At 39.3% G+C, this 20248-nt stretch overlaps 1 protein-coding gene across 5 annotated transcripts in view; it reads left to right on the plus strand.

The window, feature by feature from the left end:
- The first annotated feature begins 3142 nt into the window (after positions 1 to 3142).
- CERK (ceramide kinase) overlaps positions 3143 to 20248 on the plus strand; it is a 40917-nt gene continuing 23811 nt past the window's right edge. Inside the window, exons 1-7 of one of the 5 annotated variants that reach the window (XM_065048968.1) lie at positions 3291 to 3421; positions 4699 to 4837; positions 11593 to 11706; positions 12711 to 12833; positions 14599 to 14724; positions 15247 to 15310; positions 18755 to 18900. In XM_065048968.1, coding sequence (XP_064905040.1) covers positions 4822 to 4837; positions 11593 to 11706; positions 12711 to 12833; positions 14599 to 14724; positions 15247 to 15310; positions 18755 to 18900 — 589 coding nt within the window. In that variant the 5' untranslated portion in view covers positions 3291 to 3421; positions 4699 to 4821. Of the gene's footprint in view, positions 3422 to 3534; positions 3819 to 4698; positions 4838 to 7473; positions 7653 to 11592; positions 11707 to 12710; positions 12834 to 14598; positions 14725 to 15246; positions 15311 to 18754; positions 18901 to 20248 lie in introns of those variants that run through there. The other 4 variants (XM_021284176.2, XM_065048967.1, XM_065048966.1 and 1 more) reach the window with 4 other exon arrangements.

The following is a 20248-nucleotide window of genomic DNA, read 5'->3' on the forward strand; positions in this document are numbered from 1 at the left end:
TACCCCTTGTCCTGTCATAACACATCCTTCTAAAACTTCTGTTCCCATCCTTCTTATAGGCCCCTTCGAAGTTTTGAAAGGCCTCAATAAGGTCTCCCTGGAGCCTTCTCTTCTTCAGGCTGAACAACCCCAACTCTCAGCCCTGTCCTCACAGCAGAGCTGTTCCAGCCCTCTGGTCATTTTTGTGGCCTCGTCTGGATCCTCTTCAACAGGCCCATGTCTTTGCTGTGCTGAGGGCTCCAGAGCTGGACACAGCATTCCAAGTGGGGTCTCACCAGAGCGGAGCAGAGGGGCAGAATCCTTAACCTTCTGGCTATGCTCCTTTTGATGCAGTCCAAGACACAATTGGCCTTCTGGGTTGCAAAGTGCCCATTGCTGGGTAATGTCAAATCTTTTGTCCACCAGCACCCCCAAGTCCTTTTTATCAGGGCTGCTATCAATCCCTTCATCCCCCAGCCTGTATTGATACTGGCGGTGGCCCCGACCCAGGTGCAGGACCTTGCACTTGGCCTTGTTTAACCTCATGAGGTTCACATGAGCCCACTCCTCAAGCTTGTCCAAATCCCTCTGGATGGCATCCCATCCCTCAAGAGTATCAGCTGCACCACTTGGCTTGAAGGCATTTGAAATGAATGACCTATATTATAAAATCAGACAGTGAAGAGTGAAAGTTGCCTTTAAAAGTTATATTGTTTGCTAGATAGGTAGTAAATGAGTCATAGAGATAAACATTGTAAGTTGTGTTACCTTTCTGCAGTCTTCCCATTTGACATTGTGGATTGTACTTGTTACACAATGAATTATTGTTCCCAAGTTAACTACAATTACAACCCTTCCTGTGGCCTCTGCGGACCTGTGAACAAAGTGAAGTGCTTTTACAACCATGCCATTTCTGAGGGCGGAGCCCTGTCATCAGCCATCTTTAGCACCAGGATTTTAGGCTATAAATCCTGCAGTTTACTGGCATTGCTGCATCTACAGTTTTGTCCCGTCAGTGGTAATTAAAGGTTTATGTAATATACAGTAAAACAGTAATTGACGTGTGTGTGCTTTAGCCTACCAAGTCAGTCATCTTTTAGAAATTCTTTCTCTGTTAGAGTCAGGGAAGAAAATAATATAGTACTGATACTGACTGGAAAAAAACCACTGTGTTGGCTCAAATTTGATCTCAGCTTTCTAGGGACAGAATTACATGTTGATATTCAGGGCATTACCAGTAATTGCTAGAGCAGATCAAACACAGCACTGGTAAGAACTCCTGCAAGGCATTCCTGTAGTAGCATGGAGGATCCCAAACCATGGACCAAAACACTGTTACACTAAAATGTTGTGCAAGGAAGAAATAAGTGGCTTCTCCTATTTAAACAAATAGGAAATGTGGATGGGGAAATGCCATTGCTACTAGCGGTGCTACTACACCTTTGTAGGCTTCTAACAGACCAGAGAGTATTTTATCAGTTCTGTGTTTTACAGTTGAAAGCCTTAGCCTTAGCTAAGCCAAAGACTTGTCAAATTAATAAGAATAAAAGGAAATAATGGTAGGCAAGATTGGTAAAAAGAATGAACATTTTATTTCTTCAGCTAGCAGGAATGACAGCATAAGATTATTGATTCAGGTGACTGTAGGCTGTAAAAGATCAGACCTAATTTTCCCAGTGGAGGAATGATAAATAACTACCCTTGTGTAATATTTTTGAGAATACAGCTTTATATCAATGATCCATTAGCTCCTGGAGCATGTCTGAGGGGGTCAACACCAAAAGTCTCTGTTGCACTGTCAGTACCAGCACTGGGCTGTGGCTTCCATGCAGCTCTTTTGGCTTGCAGAAGTGGTTACAAATAGTGGAAATGAAAAGTGCTAGATATGGTGCAACCCAAAACAAAGAGATGTTCATGGCCCAGGGATCTTACCATCCAAGTGTGAGAGGGATGATAACAGATGATGTAGCTGGCAAAATGCAAAGAACTGCGAACACTAATCACTGCTCAGCAGTGGATTTGGCAGACTAATGCTCACAATCAGACTTTTGCAACAAACTTTAAGTCTCAATATAAAGAGCTTTACAGGTGCTTGTGGAGAGAAGGATTCAGAAATGTAAAGGGCGACACAAGTGACAGAAGCACAGTGTTCTTTGAATTGTGGAAGTGCGGCATACCTAGATACTTTCAACAATAAAGGTGGCCACATTGTGTTTTCCAAGGCCAGAGGAAAGGATGTTTCATAATCGAGATGATGACAAGTATTCACAGTGCAAGAAGACTGTTTTGAACACATAACCTGGACAGTGCCCAGCTCATTTGTTTTCAGAAAATGAAACGTGAGAACACGACAAGGTTCAGAACAGGGCTCAAGTGCAGAAGGGTTTTAGACCTGCACTGGCTCTAAGCAAAGCCAGCTGGAGTGTCTCTGTGTCACCTTTGTGAAGCAGGGAACTGGCTCCAGGCTGGACCCAGGTAAGAACAGACCACTGACAATTTTCTCTAAACTCCATTGGAAATATTCAAAACCGGTAACTTTGGACTAAGGTCAGAAGCAGAGCAACTGCCGCTCACTCTGGCCTGTATTTTGGGTAGGATTCTGATGGTTATATAGTCGTGAGGTTCAGGGACACCATGGAATAAGGACAGTAAAGAATTAAGTGTTTAACTATAGTGAATTATTGCCAGTATCTTCAAGGCAAACCCAAAATGTTTTTATGGAAAATAAGGCAAGGTTAGAGTGAGAGGTTTGAAGTACACGATGCTTGTGGTAGATGTATTTATTACATATTCACTGTCTTGGTAAGGGAAGAGTTCATCACCACTGTGATGGGTGCTTGATCCTCCCGGAAAAACAAACAAACCAACAACCCACGACAACAACCCGCGCCCGTCGCGGTGTGAACCGCAGTTTCCCTGCACTGGACCATGCCCGTGTTGCCGGGTCTCCCCGCGCTGGCCGAGCACGTGTCTCCCGCAGCGGAGTGAGGGGACAAAGCGGACCCTCGCCCCCTCTGCGCCCCGGGGAGCCCGCCCGGGGGGGCCGCCAAAGGCGCCCGCTGCCCGGCCTCGCTGTCCCGGGCTGCCCCGGTCCCGTCCCCGCCCCCGGCGCCGCGCCGGGAGCCGCGGCCCCCGCAGGCCCCGCCCCGGCGGCTCTGGCGTAGGCGGTGACGCAGCGCCCCGCGCGGGGCACAGGCCGGGTGGCGGCGGGCGCCGTTCGGTGCCGGGGTCGTCCCGCGGCGGCCGCCCGCTCGGCTGGGCCATGCGGTAGCGGGCTGCGGCGGGCCCGGGCTCTCGGCGGCCATGGAGCAGCTCCCAGGCGGCCGGCGGCCCCGGCTGGTTTCCTCGCTGGGGCTGGGGCAGCGCTCCTGCGAGGTCACCTTAGACGAGGAGCGGGGGGGAATCGCCTGGCGCGACCCCCGCCCGCCGCGCCGCGGCAGCGGTGAGTGGAGCGGCGGCCGGGCTGGGCGGAGCAGGCGGGCGGTAACGCACCTGCCGCGGCCTCGCGGTGGGCCGGGGCCGCCTGAGGGGCCGTCTGTCCTCGGCGGCGGAGGAAGGGCGCTTGCAGCGTCCCCTGCGGAGTGGGGCAGGGCGGCCTCGGGCGGGGATGCTGGCGGGGGCGGCCTGCAGCCGGCCCTGCGCCCGCCGGGCGCTGCCGGAGCCGGGTCTCACGGCGGCGCGCGGTTCTCGGCTCAGAGCGCGCTGAGCGGTCAGAGCGGGCTGTGGGCGCTGAGTATTTCCCCTACTCGGGCGCCTTTTCACCTTACGAAGGGAGAGCAGCAGCCTCTGGGGTTCAGAGTCCGAGGGTGGAAGTCGGAGGGCGGTTCAGTCACACGCAGGTACGGGCGGTGCGGGAGCGCCGGGTCTGCGGGAGCGGGGCAGATGGAGCCGGGGCCGAAGCTGTGCCGGGACGGGCACGGGCAGACAGCGGCTGTGCTGAGCCATCAGCCGGTTAATCGGCTTGTGCGTTTGGAAACAAAGCTGAAAGCTGTTCACAGAGAGCTGCACACACTGCGTGTGAGGGCAGCAAGTTGTCTGTTCCACGGAGAAGGCAACTCGAGCATCTGTTGTGAGAGTACCCCTTATGACAAAGGGAGGAAAAGCGTCCCTGCAGCCTGATTTGTTTAGCTGAACCCCATTGTTTCTTGGCACTGTGAGTAGGTATCAGCATATAATTTGAAGCGTTGTATTTAAATTAATCTTAGCAAGACATAACAGACTTGCAGAACATTAAAAGCAACTTCTTTTTTTTTTGGTTACATGACTTGTGGTTAAAAACCACTGTTGTACTGAGGCAGTGTTCCAGGCATTTTATTTATTTATTTATTTGTTTTATTTTAAAATAAGGGTTTTTTTAAATCCCTTTGCTTTCTAAAGGGCTTCATGGATATTTCCAAAGAAAGTTTAACTTTTGCGAGTTAGCTTGTAATGGGGTAACAAAGCTGTTTATAGTTCACCTTTTGTGCAATTAGAATAGTGATGAGTTACAAAACTGCAAGAGGGAGAGGTTACTGCTGAAAATACCTGACAAAATTTCAGAATAAGTTCTAAAAATGTCTATACATGAAGTATATCAAGCTTTCTACTACACTTCAGGTGATATTTTATCAGCGTCTTTGCCCTTGGGGTTTTTATATAGTAGTTATTCCCGTTTTAAATATAGCCTTATTAGCACGGTATGTGATTATCTGAAAATGTGTAATGTCATTCTTTTCACAGCAGCTGCTGTTAGAGTGGAAAACTGCTGTCATCCTCACTTTAGAGCTTGGAGGAACTGAGACAGAATAAAACTCATAACAGAAAGGTTGACTAGAAGTTTATCTGAGAAAGGTTTAAATATAGATGTCTCCAGTCCCAGGCAAGTTCCCAAACATAAATAGTTATTCTCTTCTTACCATCTACCTTTCTTTAAATATTTTCCTGATTTTTATCATAGTATCTTATTGGCCTGAGGCTTTCTGAAAAAAAAAGGTGAGGGAGGAGAACTTAAAAAGAATGGTAAGAATTTGATGTAGTTTGCATAACTGAGAACTGGTCATGTTTAAAGTACATCTCTTCTTATTCATGATAGCATAAACCCAGAGTTTGTTATCCTTCCCCTGTTATTGTGTGAATACAATTTGACATAATATGGTTTTTATCAGCACTACTGCTGAAAAAAGTATTGGAAAATTCCTGCCCTTACTTCAGATGTGCAGATAAAGGTACTTAAGAAACTGAAGACAAATTAGTTCTTTAATTCTGCCAAGATTAAGATATCGGTGTGACAAATAAGCTGCATACTTTTCAAAATGAAATAAAATTAATCTAGATAAAGATATCTGGATCTTAAATTTAAAATATAAAGTTTCAAAGCCTTTTGGGACAATTGCTCCCACTAGGTAAAGTAGACCCTGCTTTGGAGAGGTTGTTTTTTTGAATTGTGTAAAATCCTTCTAAAAATGCCTTTGTGTGGTTACTAGCTGACTGTTCTGTAGGCTGGAACAAGTTCAATGGGAGCTCAATTGACTGTATGATGACTTCTTTTAGACCATGCAAGAGTGCCACAAAATTACACTAGCTCTTCTACTAGCACTCTAAAGTTTACAACTTCTTACAGTTGTTTTTACAACTTCTAAGTTGTAAGTTTTCTTGACTTACTCCTGGTGGGCCAGACCAAGTAGGAACATGTCCTGAAGCATGTTCCGAAGTGGATGTCAGAATGCTGGGAATCGTGGAAGGAGAGCGGGACACAGTAAACCAGACTCTTCTTGAGGCAGTTTCTGAAGCAGTACCCAGTTGGAGATTCCTGAGGAGGCAGGTCTGGTTACCGAGTGTGGCTGCCATCCTGTAGCATGGCTATTTACAAGATTTTGGAGAATATGATATGGAATCGGAAGAGAGAAAGAGAAAAGGGAGGGTGGGATGAAAAAAAAAATACATGCCTAAGCGTTCTGGAGGCACAGGTATAATTGATGTAGAGAGCAATTCAGTAGAAGATTTACCTCACCTTAACACACTGGTTATTTCGTGTGTTTCCTGCACTTGTGCTTCAGTACCATGACAGTTTTGTATTATTGCTGTCCTCTTGTCTTTAAGTTCTTTTAAGACCTTGGATGGCTCATGGTGTTCTCTACAATTATTTTGGAAATATGACAGCATACATGACAGGATATGAATAAACTTTATAGTATGGAAGATGGTTAGTTAGAAGCATATAATTTCAGAGGAGTTGCTTGACCGAGATTGGTATCTTTCTACCATTTAGCCTTTGACTACGTAACTACTCTGCATTATGCCTAAATACAGACTTAATTATGCAGTATAAAAGTGCTATGTATTTTGTTTTGTGGATAGTTATTCCAGTGAATGATTGTCTTTAAACTGAAAAAACTCAGTGAGGGCTGCTTATTTTCTGAGTATTTGTTACTGTCTTGGATTTAGTTATGTAAGTAAAAATTGTTTGGTATGTACTTTGTCAAGGTTTTCAGATTTTGACAGGTAAGGAACTAGGTGTATTGTAGAAGTGTTGAAATATCTCCCTCTCCCTGTTGTATCCAAATTCAGGAAGAGATAGGAAACAGTAGAGATTGTCCTATTGTTCAGACAAATATAGTTGTCCAGAGTATGGTGAGATTTTTGTGTTTTATCATCTTTGTACAATGATATTAAAATACATACACATTTTTAAACCCCATTCTGCCAAAATACATTTTGTGAATAAAGTAGTATTGATTCAGGATAATTGTTTTTAATGCTATCTTTGAAAAGATGCCAACAACAACAACGTGTTTGTTCAAGTTGTGGCATGTTTTTAAAACGGTAAATCCTAAATACTGTTGACTTTCCTTCCTACTGTTAGACCTTGTTTAACAGCACCATATTTTCAAGCTCTGTCTTTATTGTAATGAGGTTCACATTTCACATTCTTTGGTTCATTAGACTTGTTTGAATTTAGAGGGAAAAGTTTTATCTGAAATTTTTCATGTTTCTTGGTTACTTTTAGCTATGTCACTTTTTTTCCTAGGCATGTCTTCATCTTCAGATGTTCTCAAGAACATTATTTTTCAGCGTTGTAACATTTCTTCATGAGATTTAGTTGTTAGTCATAAATAGCGTATGCAGAGCTGGGCAGGTCAATTTTTTTAATCATTTCCTCATATTGATGGCGTAATCTGTTTTTTCTCTAGTAACAGAGGATAAAACTGTGTGTACCAAATTTCTTACCAGATTATATATTGTACATATGTATTTACCAGTATTTTAGAAGTATAGGCTAAGATTGTATTGTGCCTGGTACTGAGGCATTACAAATACAGAATGAGATTCTCTTGGTGTTGTGCTTGGGGTTTTTTTTTGTTGGTGGTGGTGGGTTTTTTTGTTTATTTTTTGTTTGTTTGTTTTTTTGGTGAGTTTTTAAAGTAGAAGTATAAGGAGTGTGATCAAACTAGACAGCAAACTGTGTGCCTTCACATATTGTGTGCACTTTTTTAACCCTTCTATTTCTTCCTTCAGAATTCTCCTTGCTCAGTGTGTCTTTTCCAGCTTTCTCCCCAAAACAACCACCTGAGGAAGCCTCAGTACTAGTGTTCAAAAGACTGACACCATTCTGATGTTGTGGATTCTAAAGAATGCTCAGTTTGGAAACAAGGCCTGTCCAGCACCTGCAGTGTGTTGGCGCATCCTTAGTCAAGGTCATTTTTCATCAGTCATTCCCAATTGGCAGTGGGCATGTATGGAAAACTGTACCATGTTTTTCTCTAGACGTTTCACTGACTGCATTGAGTCAGTAGGATGTGGGGGATGACAGCTGTAGAAAGCATTGTGTCATTGGAATGTGTCTTCTGGAAGATGCATAAATTCAAATACAGATGCATACTACATTAAATGATGCATGTTTTTCAGAATATACCTCTTTGGTGGTGTTGTGGTGTTTTGTTTTGTTTTTTCCCCTTAAAACAAAGAAGCGCATCTTATTTCTTACTTTAGCATTGAAATATTCATAGTTGACTTGAAAAGCTTTAATTTAGAAATTAAAAAAAAGGAAAACAATAGTATGACTTAAATATGCAAATTGATCCAAGGTGATATGTAAAGTGAAGTAACAGCTGTGTGTCTGATCATATGAGGAACTGATCCATTTTCTGTTGATTTACAAAGTACTTGAAGATTTCCTTTTTTTTATAAAAAGCCAGTTTTCCTATACATGGGTGTATATTGTGAGATCATGGCCTTCAGATGTTTCTGTGACTCTTCCACTAGTTTTGAATTAAGTAATTTATTCATTATGCCTTTTTTCATCCCCTTCCCTCAGGATATGAATTCTCTGCAATTCTACTCTATATCCCTATCCACCATCTTCTCTTATTCTGGTCTTATTCAGAGCTTTCTGTAGTCCATAATCAGTATAATGCAGTGTACTTTCTGATAGAAAACATGCTTGTTTTCTTGATTTTAGGTGAAGGCAAAGTTTAAACTTAGGACAAGATAACTTACTGTTCATGTGGTCTGTAACAGTTTAGTTTTCAAAGTGCTGGAAAAAATACTTTAAATCTGAACCACAGCTTTTTAGTTGTTAATATTTTTCAGTCGCAAGAGTATGCTAACAATTTAAATTAATTCTGAATGACACTGCATCCATGGGCCTGAGCTTAATTTTAAGTATAAACCAGACTATGTGATCAGCAACGCTTTTGCACGTGTCTCTGTTGGTTTGAGCTAACACATTACTGAGAGGGGAATTTGACCTGTAGGCTACGTAGCTGGCAGTGATAAATGAACGAATCTTGACTTGAATTCTGAGTGAGTTTGCTTGTAAAGTCAGGAAGTGTTCTGTGGGAGTGGCAGACAGTGATGACGCACCAAAAAGCCTTTCTTAACGCAGAAAAACATACTGCACAGCTGCTGGCTACGTTTTTCACAAAGCAAGCCTGCTGTTAGCATGCTTACCTTGTTGCTGTGTGGATTTTTGTATTTTGTGGTTTGGGTTTTTTTTTCTTCCTCCCACTTGCTTAATGTAGGGAAAAGTAGTATGTGTCTAACACAGTATTTTGCCGATTTGTCAGTTTGCACTTCAAGAAGAGCATCTGTTAAGGCTGTAAGAGTGCTGTGACCCAGGAGTGATGACTGGCACAACCACTGGGCTGGGGAGACTGTCTCCTGTCCATTGTGTGTTTGGCTTGCCTTTTTTGTTGTTTGGTTGGGTGTTAGTTTTGTTTTTGTTGTTTGTTTTGTTTTTTTTCTTTTTTGTTTTTTTGCCATGGCCTTTCGTGCAGCTGCTCTGGACTCATTGTCTTTAGTGTGTCACGTATGCTAGACATTGAACAAGGTGAGACATTAATACATAAATATGAGATCTTTGAGATTAAGCTTAAGAAAATTGAAAAGTATTTCAGTATTTCTGAACTCAAAATTCAGTTTCGTGAATCTAGATGTGTACGTTCAAAAATTTTGCCTGGAATTTTGTCTACGAGCTGTTTTGTGCTACTTGATTGAGCATATTGCACTGACCAAATAAAATTATTTGTTTGGTATGGTCTGAGCCCATAGTTAATTTTTTTTTATTGATGTTGATCTAGTAGTGGTCATGTGAGTACTATTTTTTTTTTTATGTGGCAGTAAGATTTTCAGTAATTTGGGAGAACTCATAAAGGTCTTTATGAGGGAACACCTTTATGCTAAATCAATGGAAGAAATGGCTCATGCTACTTGATAATAGGGTAAATGGTACAAAAGTAGGTGTGTGAAAGGACTATAATTAGTACATATGTGAACTTTGTTGACCTCTTAAAAGAGGGTGGGATAGTCCTTCTGCTTATTTTTATGGATTAAGTATTGGTGATTAAATGGCGGATGACAGCATTATATTTATAGTAGCAGGATTGTCCTGCTTGTATTGAAGGTCTCTATTTGATTTCTTCACATTGGAAACTGCTTCCTTCTGGGAAAAAGGGGGAAGGGTGGAAGTAAGTAGTTGATTTGCTTTCTGATTAAATAGTACACTGTATAACACTAAATCAAATAGTGATAGTCATATTTAGATGGACAAATTCTGGAGTTCTATTCAAACACAAATACCGCTGCATTTAGGTTTGTTTTTATAAGCTGTAGGGAATGTTCTGAATTACATGTTTGTATTTGAGACAGATTAGCATCTTTCTGGCCCTAAGCAATTCTGGTATTAGGTAGTATAGTTTTTTGGCTGCTTTAAGATTGTAGTATATTATCAGGGAGTGGGGTTATTGATACTTGTACAGTGCCAAGTAGTACTGAGGGCTGCAATCAGCATAGCTGGTATTCATAGTTCCGAAACTTCTCAGACTTTTACCAAACGCAAAGATTTACAGAGGGGAGGTGGGATCACCCTGGTTTTTGCTTTTATTTTTTCTTTCTTTTTTTTTTTTACAAGAATATGTTTGGTTTTTTTTTTTTTTTTCAGGTATTTAACTTTTGTGACTTAAGATTAGAAAATGCATATATTTAACTAAAATACTCTTTGCTTTTTTGCTGCATCTGTGAAGAGATTTGCTGGAAAAGCAGAACTTCCAGTTTTGTGACTGTCAGAGGGAGAATATATCTGAAGTATTAGGAGAGGTTAATAGAATTGGTCTCAAGGTCTAAGGTTGTTAATATAAACTATTTAGTATGTGGGACTCCCACTACAAGAAAGACATTGATGTGCTGGAGTGTGTCCAGAGAAGGGCAATGAAGCTGATGGGGGGCCTGGAGCACAAGTGTGATGAGGAGCAGCTGAGGGAACTGGGGCTGTTCAGCCTGGAGAACAGGAGGCTGAGGGGAGACCTTATCACTGTCTACAACTACCTGAAAGAAGGGTGTAGCGTGGAGGGGGTTGGTCGCTTCTCCCAAGTGACAGGTGATAGAATGAGAGGAAATGGCCTCAAGTTGTGCCAGGGGAGGTTTAGATTGTATATTATGAAAAATTTCGTCACAGAAAGGGTTGTCAGGCATTGGAACAGGCTGCCCAGGCTAGTGGTGGAGTCACCGTCCCTGGAGGTGTTTGAAAGGCATTTAGATGAGGTTCTTAGGGACATGGTTTAGGGGTTGACTTGGCAATGATCTTGAGGGTCTCTTCCAAATAAAATGATTCTATGATTGAGTCCAACCATTAATGTAACTCTAGCACTAAACCATGTCCCTAAGAACCTCATCTACATGTGGGATTTGAAAGCTTAAGGATTCATGTGAATGCTCTTCATTCATAAGCCAGCTACTTACTTGAGAGTAACAAATAGCCTCTGTAGTCTCTCTGCACTAGATTTAGTTGCACATTCTTTGAAATAGCTTGTGCTATTCACTGTCAAATATCTGGACTAGGCGTCATTGAAATCAGTGTTGCTGAATTTTGGCTCATACAAAAATGTTTTCATACTTGTAGTGCCTAATTTTCTGAGAAATCAAAGACATTTAAAATGTATTTGGGGTAGTTAATAGGTGGTTATGGATTATGTGCTCTAACTTAAGGGAAAAGGAAATGGAAAACTATTTCTACATATGCTCTTGGTTGTGCTTATTGAGCCGCTACTCTGATTGTATGTCTACATCTTATTATACGTAGAAATAATTATTCTGGTGCTGTTTTAAGATGTTAATGTGTAAGATCTTGTATTCATACAGAAAACTGTTTTGTGCCAACCTCTGAGATCATTGCTGTAGAAGAAACTGAACTAAACAAGAAGCAACGTAATACTGGCAAATGGCAAAAAATGGCAAAGCCACATGCTTTCACAGGTAAGCATGCTTGTGCTAATTAGTTTTTCAGAGGTACTTTAGGGCAGACTCAATCTTCAGAACTTTTTTAACAGACATGATGCATTAAAAAAAACAAACAAAAACCCACCACCACCGCAACAAACAAAACCAAAAACCAACCAAAAAACCCACAAAACCAACCCAAAAACCTCCAGAGATCTGCCAGTTTACATTTAAATAGACTTATTTTGAAAAATAAACCTCGTCCTTTAAGAACATATGCTAGTTTTAGTTATTTAATGAAGGTCTAACTGATGTCTTACATTTCTGCTGCTGAATGACTCTGCAGAAGGACACTTGCTTTCTACTACTCGACTAGAAAATTGAGAGAGACTGGAAAAATTACTTCTAAATGTTTGTGGCATTTTTGTTTGTTTGTATTAAAATTATCCTTAACCATCAGTATGTGTGCATTTATGTTGTGCAGTACTTTTCTCACTTAGTCCTTCAATAACAATGATTGGTGATACTGTAGATGGAAAGGTAACGATGCTTCTTGTCTTACCGTCACCTTTCTTAATACACAAGAAGACTCTAAAATTTCAGCTCTGTGAAATTAAATTCACCCCCCTGATTACAGGGGAGATGATGTGTTTGGCTTATTCTCCTAAGCTTATGGCTTTTTGTATTATGTAGACGCTGCAGACTTCAATATGGATATAATAATATATAAGCTTAGTGAACTTTTGTAAGTCTACAATCAGCTTGTGGAAAATGGATTGTATGTAGTTTAAAAAGAAGTTTGGGTATCTACTGTAAGGTAATGACCTAAAGCAAGTGTTTTCATTTGTTTTCATTTTGACTTTTTACGAATGTCCTGTTCATGCTCCAAATGCTGCTGTCATTTGCAGAAATGTGTAGTGAGCGTTAACTACCAGTTTTTTCCAAAGGTAGATATTTTGGAGCTCTCTCTGAAGTGCATTTGTCATTTCATAGAACTGTCTCATGTTTCCTGTATTTTATTTTTTATTTAATTTGAATAGTCTACTATGTGAAGAAAGCCCGAAATCACCGCTGGCGGTGCAGTGATGTGACATTTTGGTGTGTTGATGAGTACTTGTGTAATCAGTGGATACAGGCGCTGAAAGAGTTACTTGAAATGCAGAGTAAGTTTGACTAAACTACTAACATTTGCAGCATCATTTTACAGGCGTGTATGTCAATTAACAGTATTTTGATATATCTGTTATTTTAATGTATCTGGTTTTTTGAACTGTTAGTAGCAGCTTATGTTGAAAAGTTGAGGGAGCTGAGAGATGAAGTGTCTCATTCTTCTTATCAGTACTTTTTATATCTTGTGTGTTCACTGCGTTGTACTGTTTAATCACTCAGTACTACAAGTGTCTTGAATTTACATCTGGGCAAATTATTTTTTCACAAATTAGTGACACATTAGAAGTTTAGCAGAGGCTTTAAATGACTGTACCTTTGGGGAAAGTAAAGGGCAGATGTAAGCTCAGAGATCTGAGGTACTCGAGAGGTCTGAGGACAAGGATTGTAGCAATTGTGAAATTTATGGGTGGCTTTTTTGTGTGTCTGTTTAACCTTTCTAGTCTCTCTTATCAACAGCGTTCCTTACATAGTAATAGTTCCCACTAATAATTTCTGTAACTCTAGACCTCTTCCTCTTGGAAGGCTAGCAGTAGTTTTGCAGGAATTATTCCTGAAAGAGACACCTTGATGGATGTCAGGGAGCAGCAGGAGCAGAGCAGCTCCATGACAGAAGGGAGGTCAGGGATGACCGTAGCACTGCGGTGCCCTCACCCTGCAGGGTGCAGTCCCACTGCGTCTGAGCAGGGTTGGGGATAGCAGCAGGTCCTATTTACAGCACAGGTGATATTTAACAAAAAATGTTCTGAACAGGCATTGGAAACAGGCATCTTACTAATGTTTTTGTTTTGTATATGTTACACAAGGTATGTAGCTTCCAATAACATATTTCAAAAACTGGGGTTTTTAGACCCATTCACTACACCTGTGAGAGATGTGGCCTGGGCAGTCATCTGGGTTTGAGTGCAGGTGTTCATTCGGTTGGTAACAAACTATTTCAGAAAAAGTAACAGCCTAGCTTGGATGCATTTATAATGCAGTTGTGCTGATCTAGTAACTCTTTAAATTCTTTCCTTTTAAAAGGAAAAGTGCACTTCCGAGGAAGTGCAAATGTTATAACAGGTCTTTGTGTTCTATGTGGAAAAGGAAGGCTCTAGGTGCAGTAAGCATTACTGTTTGTGTATATGTTAGTACAGAGATGTAACAATTGTTTTCATTGCCATCACCAGTGTAAATCCATGACTATTTGAACAAAATTGAGATGGTGATATCAAGTGTTTTCTGGGGGGGCGGGGTTGCACTAAAAGGCAAGCACTTGCTGTGCAGCATGAAGTTTTGTGAGGTATTCTTATTGTGTATTTAACACAGGAAGGAAATGTATTTTAATTGTGTTACTAAAGCAGGTACATTGTTTAAATATATGAATGTAATAGTATTTCTATGTATGCTTCACTCACAAGTTCCTTTCCAACTGTTCCTGCCTTTAGTGTCTTTTGTCTTGTATGTCTGTGATACTAATGTAATTTAGTGGGAAGGTACTGTGAGAATAATATACATAAGAATGTGAGACATGGAGTCAGATAAAGTTATTTTGAATTTCACCTGCTGTCCTACTACCAGTTTGTTCAATGCTGTCAGTATACTCAGTATAGTAAAGAGGATGGATCAAGCAGGCTTTTATAGCTCTTTGATAAACAGTTATGGAGTTATAAAAGGCTTGTATGCTGTATGCACTTTTTTATAGGTTTGTTTTTGTATAGCTTCTTGAATTTCTGTGTTGTGTACAAAAGCAGTGTACTCTAATATTTTTCCTTACTGCAGAGTCTAGACCAAAGCAGTTGCTTGTGTATATTAATCCGTATGGAGGAAAAAGACAAGGGAAACGGATTTATGAACAGAAAGTTGCTCCACTGTTCAGTCTGGCTTCTATCTCCACTGATGTTGTTAGTGAGTAATGAGTATTTTAATTTCTTAATAAACTCAATATGACCTCTTTAAAACATATCTGAGGAGCTTAAGTTCTTTCTGTTACTTACCTTTTCTAACTAAGGAAATTAAACTAAGTGATAAAAAGGGAATGGCATAAGGTCAGTTATCTGGCTACCTATATCATTTTTCTGCTTACTAAATTAAAATTTCAGCTACTTATGAGCTATTTGAGCTCTTCCTTTGTTAGATACTGTCTTCTCTTCTTTTTCAGTTTTACTGTTAAAGCCAATTGTTCATTTGTACAATTTTTTTTAGTGAAATATTTTTCTATATATACTGTAGTGCATGGCTCTCTCAATTCTTTCCTTGGCATAAAGTGTTTTGAAATGAGTTTTGTGGGCAGACTGTTTTATGGTCATATTGGTAATAGAATCAAGGTTATTAATTCATTAATAACCTACTTTCTAAATTGTGTATTATATACCATTTAATAATAGTATTGTCATAGTAGTAATTTTTAATGTGTTTATTTCTTCATAGTAACTGAACATGCTAATCATGCCAAGGACAATTTATTGGAAGTTAATATTAATAAATATGATGGGTAAGTAGCTTCACATATGGGGTTTTTTTCCCCCTTTCTAGCTGATATATTCTGTAATCTGACTGTTCCTGTCTCTAATTTAAAATAGTAGCATTCATTGCTGATATATTTGTTGTACCAGCTATAAGTTCTGGAGCATGTTACTTCTCCTAGGGGATGCACATTTAGGACTATCAAAGGAAAACTAAACCGTTTCAGTAAACCTATTCAATACACAATATATTCAAGTGTGGCATAACAATGTCTACATGAGATTTGTGTTCGTAAGATGACTGTAGGATTACTTCTGCTCCTCCAGTAGCTGAGCATTCTGTGATAGCTTGAAAGCAACCCTGAAATGTTTTGTGAAATAGGTGATCTTGATATATACATGAGTCCAGAACACTGCATTGGTAGCAGTCAGACTGTGTACAGAAACCATGAAGTGTTTAGAAATGTTTCAGATAATTCCTTTTGCTATGTAGGAGTGTACAAATGATGGCTACATCATTTGGCTTCGTTGGTGTTTCTTCTGTTGTGGAATTACTGTTTTAAAGGATGACCTAACTGAATGGTAAAATTGCATTCCATTATTAATTCTGCTGTAGAAGCGGAATATTTTAATAAGCCAGTCATTCCAGTTTCCAGTTCATGACATGAAACAAGTTACACAGCTGGAAAATGATGAAAATGTATGCAGAACCTCTTGAGGTAAATAATCATAACTATAGTATTTAAAAATAGTATCTTGTTGTGCTTGTTGACAGGTACATTTAAACTGAGTTACAAAAATAAAATGTTTTTATATTTTCACAGTACTTTTGCTGGGTAGCAGATCTATATGCATTATATACATTGAGCGAGGGCAGGTTGAATTCCAAGACCTCATCTGCTTTAAAATGTGGTGCCTTTAAATCAGCAGTTTTGTCTGTATTGGGATTTTTCTTAATTTTGCAGAAGTGTGAGGAAGGGAAACTGGGGTCCTAGAAAAACCTGGTTAGTGAAGATTGTTTTAATTTAGGTGATTGAAAGAGATAATACTGACAGTTGGTTAAATTCTGATACAGAGCAGAAAAGCGAAGCAAGCATACAAGTCTGTTTCTTTGGTGAACAGTGATGCTAGAAGGGAGTTCCTGTATTAATAATGCTTTTTAAATAACAGGTCCAATGGCTAGATGGAAGATTTTTTTAAATGGTTGAACTGCATAAAATTCATGTGTTTCTTCAAGTTTGATTGACTGTCCTTATATACAGGAAAAGCTTCTTTGGATTCCTACATCTAATTGTTGTTCACCTGTCCTCTTACATTGGTTCTAATAAGTGGCTCTCCCTCCATTCATTGATGAGTTTCTTCTTTTAATCTTCAGATTCCCTATTCAGCAAAGCCATGCCTGTAATTTTGGAACTAGATACAGGCTTCATAGTGATAAGTGCTTCATTGCTTTCCAAGTGTATTTACTTGAGACAGCTTATTTAAACTTCTCGTGCGTGTTTCCTGCTTGTTCTTCCCTTTTCCCCTTATAAGAATTTCTTATGGCAAGAGTACCAATGTACTAGCTTAGTGACAGAACAGCTGCTCTTTCAATACATTTACTTAAAATATTCATTCACTTACCATATTGCAGATTTTTGTACATTATTGTACAGAGCAACTAGAGCATCCTTTAATATTGTGCAGGTAATGACCACGTTTAGAATAAGTCTGACTTGTATGGATCGCCGTGGTTCCTTTTCCATATACTGGTTGCACAAGCCTTTGTAAAACTGCTTCAAGTTGTTTTTTTCCCCAAGTTCTTGAATTAGTTCACAGAATGGTTGAGATTAGAAGGGACCATAGTTCTTTTAAAATTCATTTGTCTTATGGACTTGCTTCTCCTGAAGGCCTTTAGCATATATAGTTTACCGTTACCATCTGTCAAAAAAGTTAAGTGCTGGTCCATTAGAAAAAATAAACCCAAAATAGAAGAATTGCTCTAAGATCTCTCTTACAGTAATTCTTCACTGTGACTCAAATATTAGTCATCTGATGTTTGCAATGAATTTATCATGCTGATATTGTGTATGTGAACATCTTCATCTGTCCATATTTACCTATGATAGGTGTAGACATTCATTGTCGTTTCTGAGTAGTTGTTATAAATAGAACACTACTGAGACAACATTGATCTTGAACTGATGTGGGAATTTTGGTCCACTTCTTTCTTAGAGTCTGCAGAGAAAGATGAGATGGGCTGAAGTTGAATAATGTAGTTAAGCTATGAGAAATTCATTAAGAAAATTAAAACCAAACATCCCTTTCTCCCTTCTCTCCCAGTCTCTTAGGTCTTGACTTAGAGTTGGACAATGTATGTTTTTTAGACTTTCTTCTCCATTCATAGAGAAATTAATGTTATTTTTCAAGCTTCCTTCTGATGAAAATATAATAAGTAAAATTAAATCATCAACACTTAAAAATTAAATAAACTAACTTGTCCTATGAAATACGTTCTTATTCTGCAATATCTGTTGCTGACTATATGGAAGAGTAAGTATTAGTTTATGTATTGGAAATTATTTATGTAGATTAACCGTAAACAGTCCTGAATATGTATGCTGGGGACCACATGCATAACTTTGGATTTGTCGTATGTTCCTTTAAAGTGTATTTGAAGCTTTCCAGTTAAAGAATATTTATATTTTTAGAGTTCAAGGTGTGCATTTGATTATTGTGCATGGAATGTACGCTGCTGTAAAACAGTGTCTTCCTAGTATTTGCTTGGCTGTGGACACTCTGCTGGGCTTTAACATGCTGAGGGCCTGTGTAGCTGCTGCACCAGCTCTGACCTGAATTAAGTTTGCAAAATGAAGTTTTGCATCTGGCAACATTTAGAAGTCTCTCATTATGAATGATTATGTAGATATACATGACTTCTGTCTGTTAGATGGGGTCTCAGCATGTTCAGAAGAGCATGCTAGCATGTACTCTTCTGGTTTTTGACTTTCATATAATGTATATCCCTATTAAATTAATAATGTAAAGTATACTTCTGCCTGAAGCCACCAATATTAACTTTTCCCTTTTCAGTAAAGGTACCTTACTTCCATTTTGTTTACTGAGAAAGATGTATGTCAAGTCCTGTTTAGTGTTTTCCTTGTATGGTGGATTTCTGCTGCTATTTGTCTTGTCTGCCTAGAGCAATAGAGGATAAAGAGGGTTTTTTTGGTTGCATTCCAACTTTTTTCTTTTCTAATGTTACAGACATGTATGTCTAGATGCAATTGCGGTTGTGTAACTTGATTTTTTTTTTTTTTTTCTTATTTCCTTCTGTTTATCGTGAATTTGAGTGTAGACTACTATATTTTGTAAAAATGGAGGGGGAAAATAGAATAACTATTTTTGATGTGCCCAGTGCATGCCCTAAGTAGAATACTTGCCGTGTTGTTTATTGACCGTTAGTGTGCATTCTAATTTGTGTTTCCTGGCAGTGTTGTTTGTGTTGGTGGGGACGGCATGTTCAGTGAAGTGATGCATGGTCTCATTGGAAGAATGCAGAAGGACTCTGGCATAGACCAAAATAATCCCAAAGCACCATTAGTCCAATGCAATATAAGGATTGGCATAATTCCTGCGGGTAAGAAAGGGTTAACTTTTAGTTTACTTTATTTATTTATTCTTGCAATTTCTTCTGACTCATAATTTCTTGAATTTAGGCTTAAGTGTAAGATACGAGCAAAAATATTCCATAAAGATACCTGGATAAAGCTGTTTATATCCTGGTATAGTTATTGATCACGTGTGATTTTATTTGGGAAGGGTACATTGTAAGGGAAATCAAATCTTAATGTGCAACTTCAGAATTTAACTACTTTTCTTTTGTGGCTTATTGTGTGTTACTACCAGATAAGATGGTGACAGTGATAATCTTGCCCATCTGAATACATTAATGAGTGAAACTTACTAAACAGACACCTGATATATATTTTTCCAGTTCCAAATGCTCCACAATATAGTTAGAATTGTAATGTAACCTTCCACTGGTCTGGCAAACTCCAGATAAATGCTAGAATTTTTCCTTTTAATTTTTTTTTTCCTTCTGTCTCCAGTTGTCATCATAGGTACCTACAACTGAGGAACAGTCCTCAGGTTCCAGACCAAGTTGCACTTTCTGCCCCTTTTTAGAGCTGCTTTATCTTCATGGTTCTCAAAGTCAGCCACTTTTTCAGGCAATCCTGACTATTGTCATTGAGAGACACTTGAGAGAAGTTTTTCTTGGAATTCAGGTCTTTGATCATAAACTTACTTTTGTTTATTGACCATAGTCACTCTTTAGATCAATCTTGCTGTTAAATCTAGTGTCCCAGGTGTTACCTGACCCAGTTGATCCCCAAGATTCCTTCAAAAGTGGACTTACAAGATGAATCTTTCTTCCAGGGCTAGATTCAGTGTTGTGACTCTTTAATAGCATCTGCAATGTTGAGGACTGTATGAAAAGACAAATGAACAGTTCAGTGTCTTTTCTGTGCTCTTCTTTTTTCTTGTCAGGTGCTTGAAATTTGAATTAAAGAACAGGAATGTGAAGTAAACATTATGAGCTGCTGACTAGAACTGAAACACAGACTTTGAGAAAATTTAGCACAGGTTATAAAAATACATGAAGTGAAATAATATATTTTTACTCTCAGGCTTTTTATACTCATTATATCTTTTTGAAGAATGCATCCAAACCCAAACAACCTTGTTGCTTGGAAGAAGCTTAACCCTTTCTTCTTGCAGTACAATAAGGGTCAGATATTTAGAAGCTGCAGTGTGAATATCCCCTTATGGTTTTGCATTCTCTTCAGCTATCACATTAAGGGTTCTGTGTAACAGACTTGCTATATTTAAGTAAATTGTGCCTTTATTTGTTAAAGTTTTGCATTAAAATCAGTTTGTATAATGAACTTCACAAGAAGAGAATTTGAAGTGCTTTACCATATGTT

This window comes from Columba livia, chromosome 1 (genome assembly GCF_036013475.1).
Source record: "Columba livia isolate bColLiv1 breed racing homer chromosome 1, bColLiv1.pat.W.v2, whole genome shotgun sequence".
Classification (NCBI taxonomy): Eukaryota; Metazoa; Chordata; class Aves; order Columbiformes; family Columbidae; genus Columba; species Columba livia.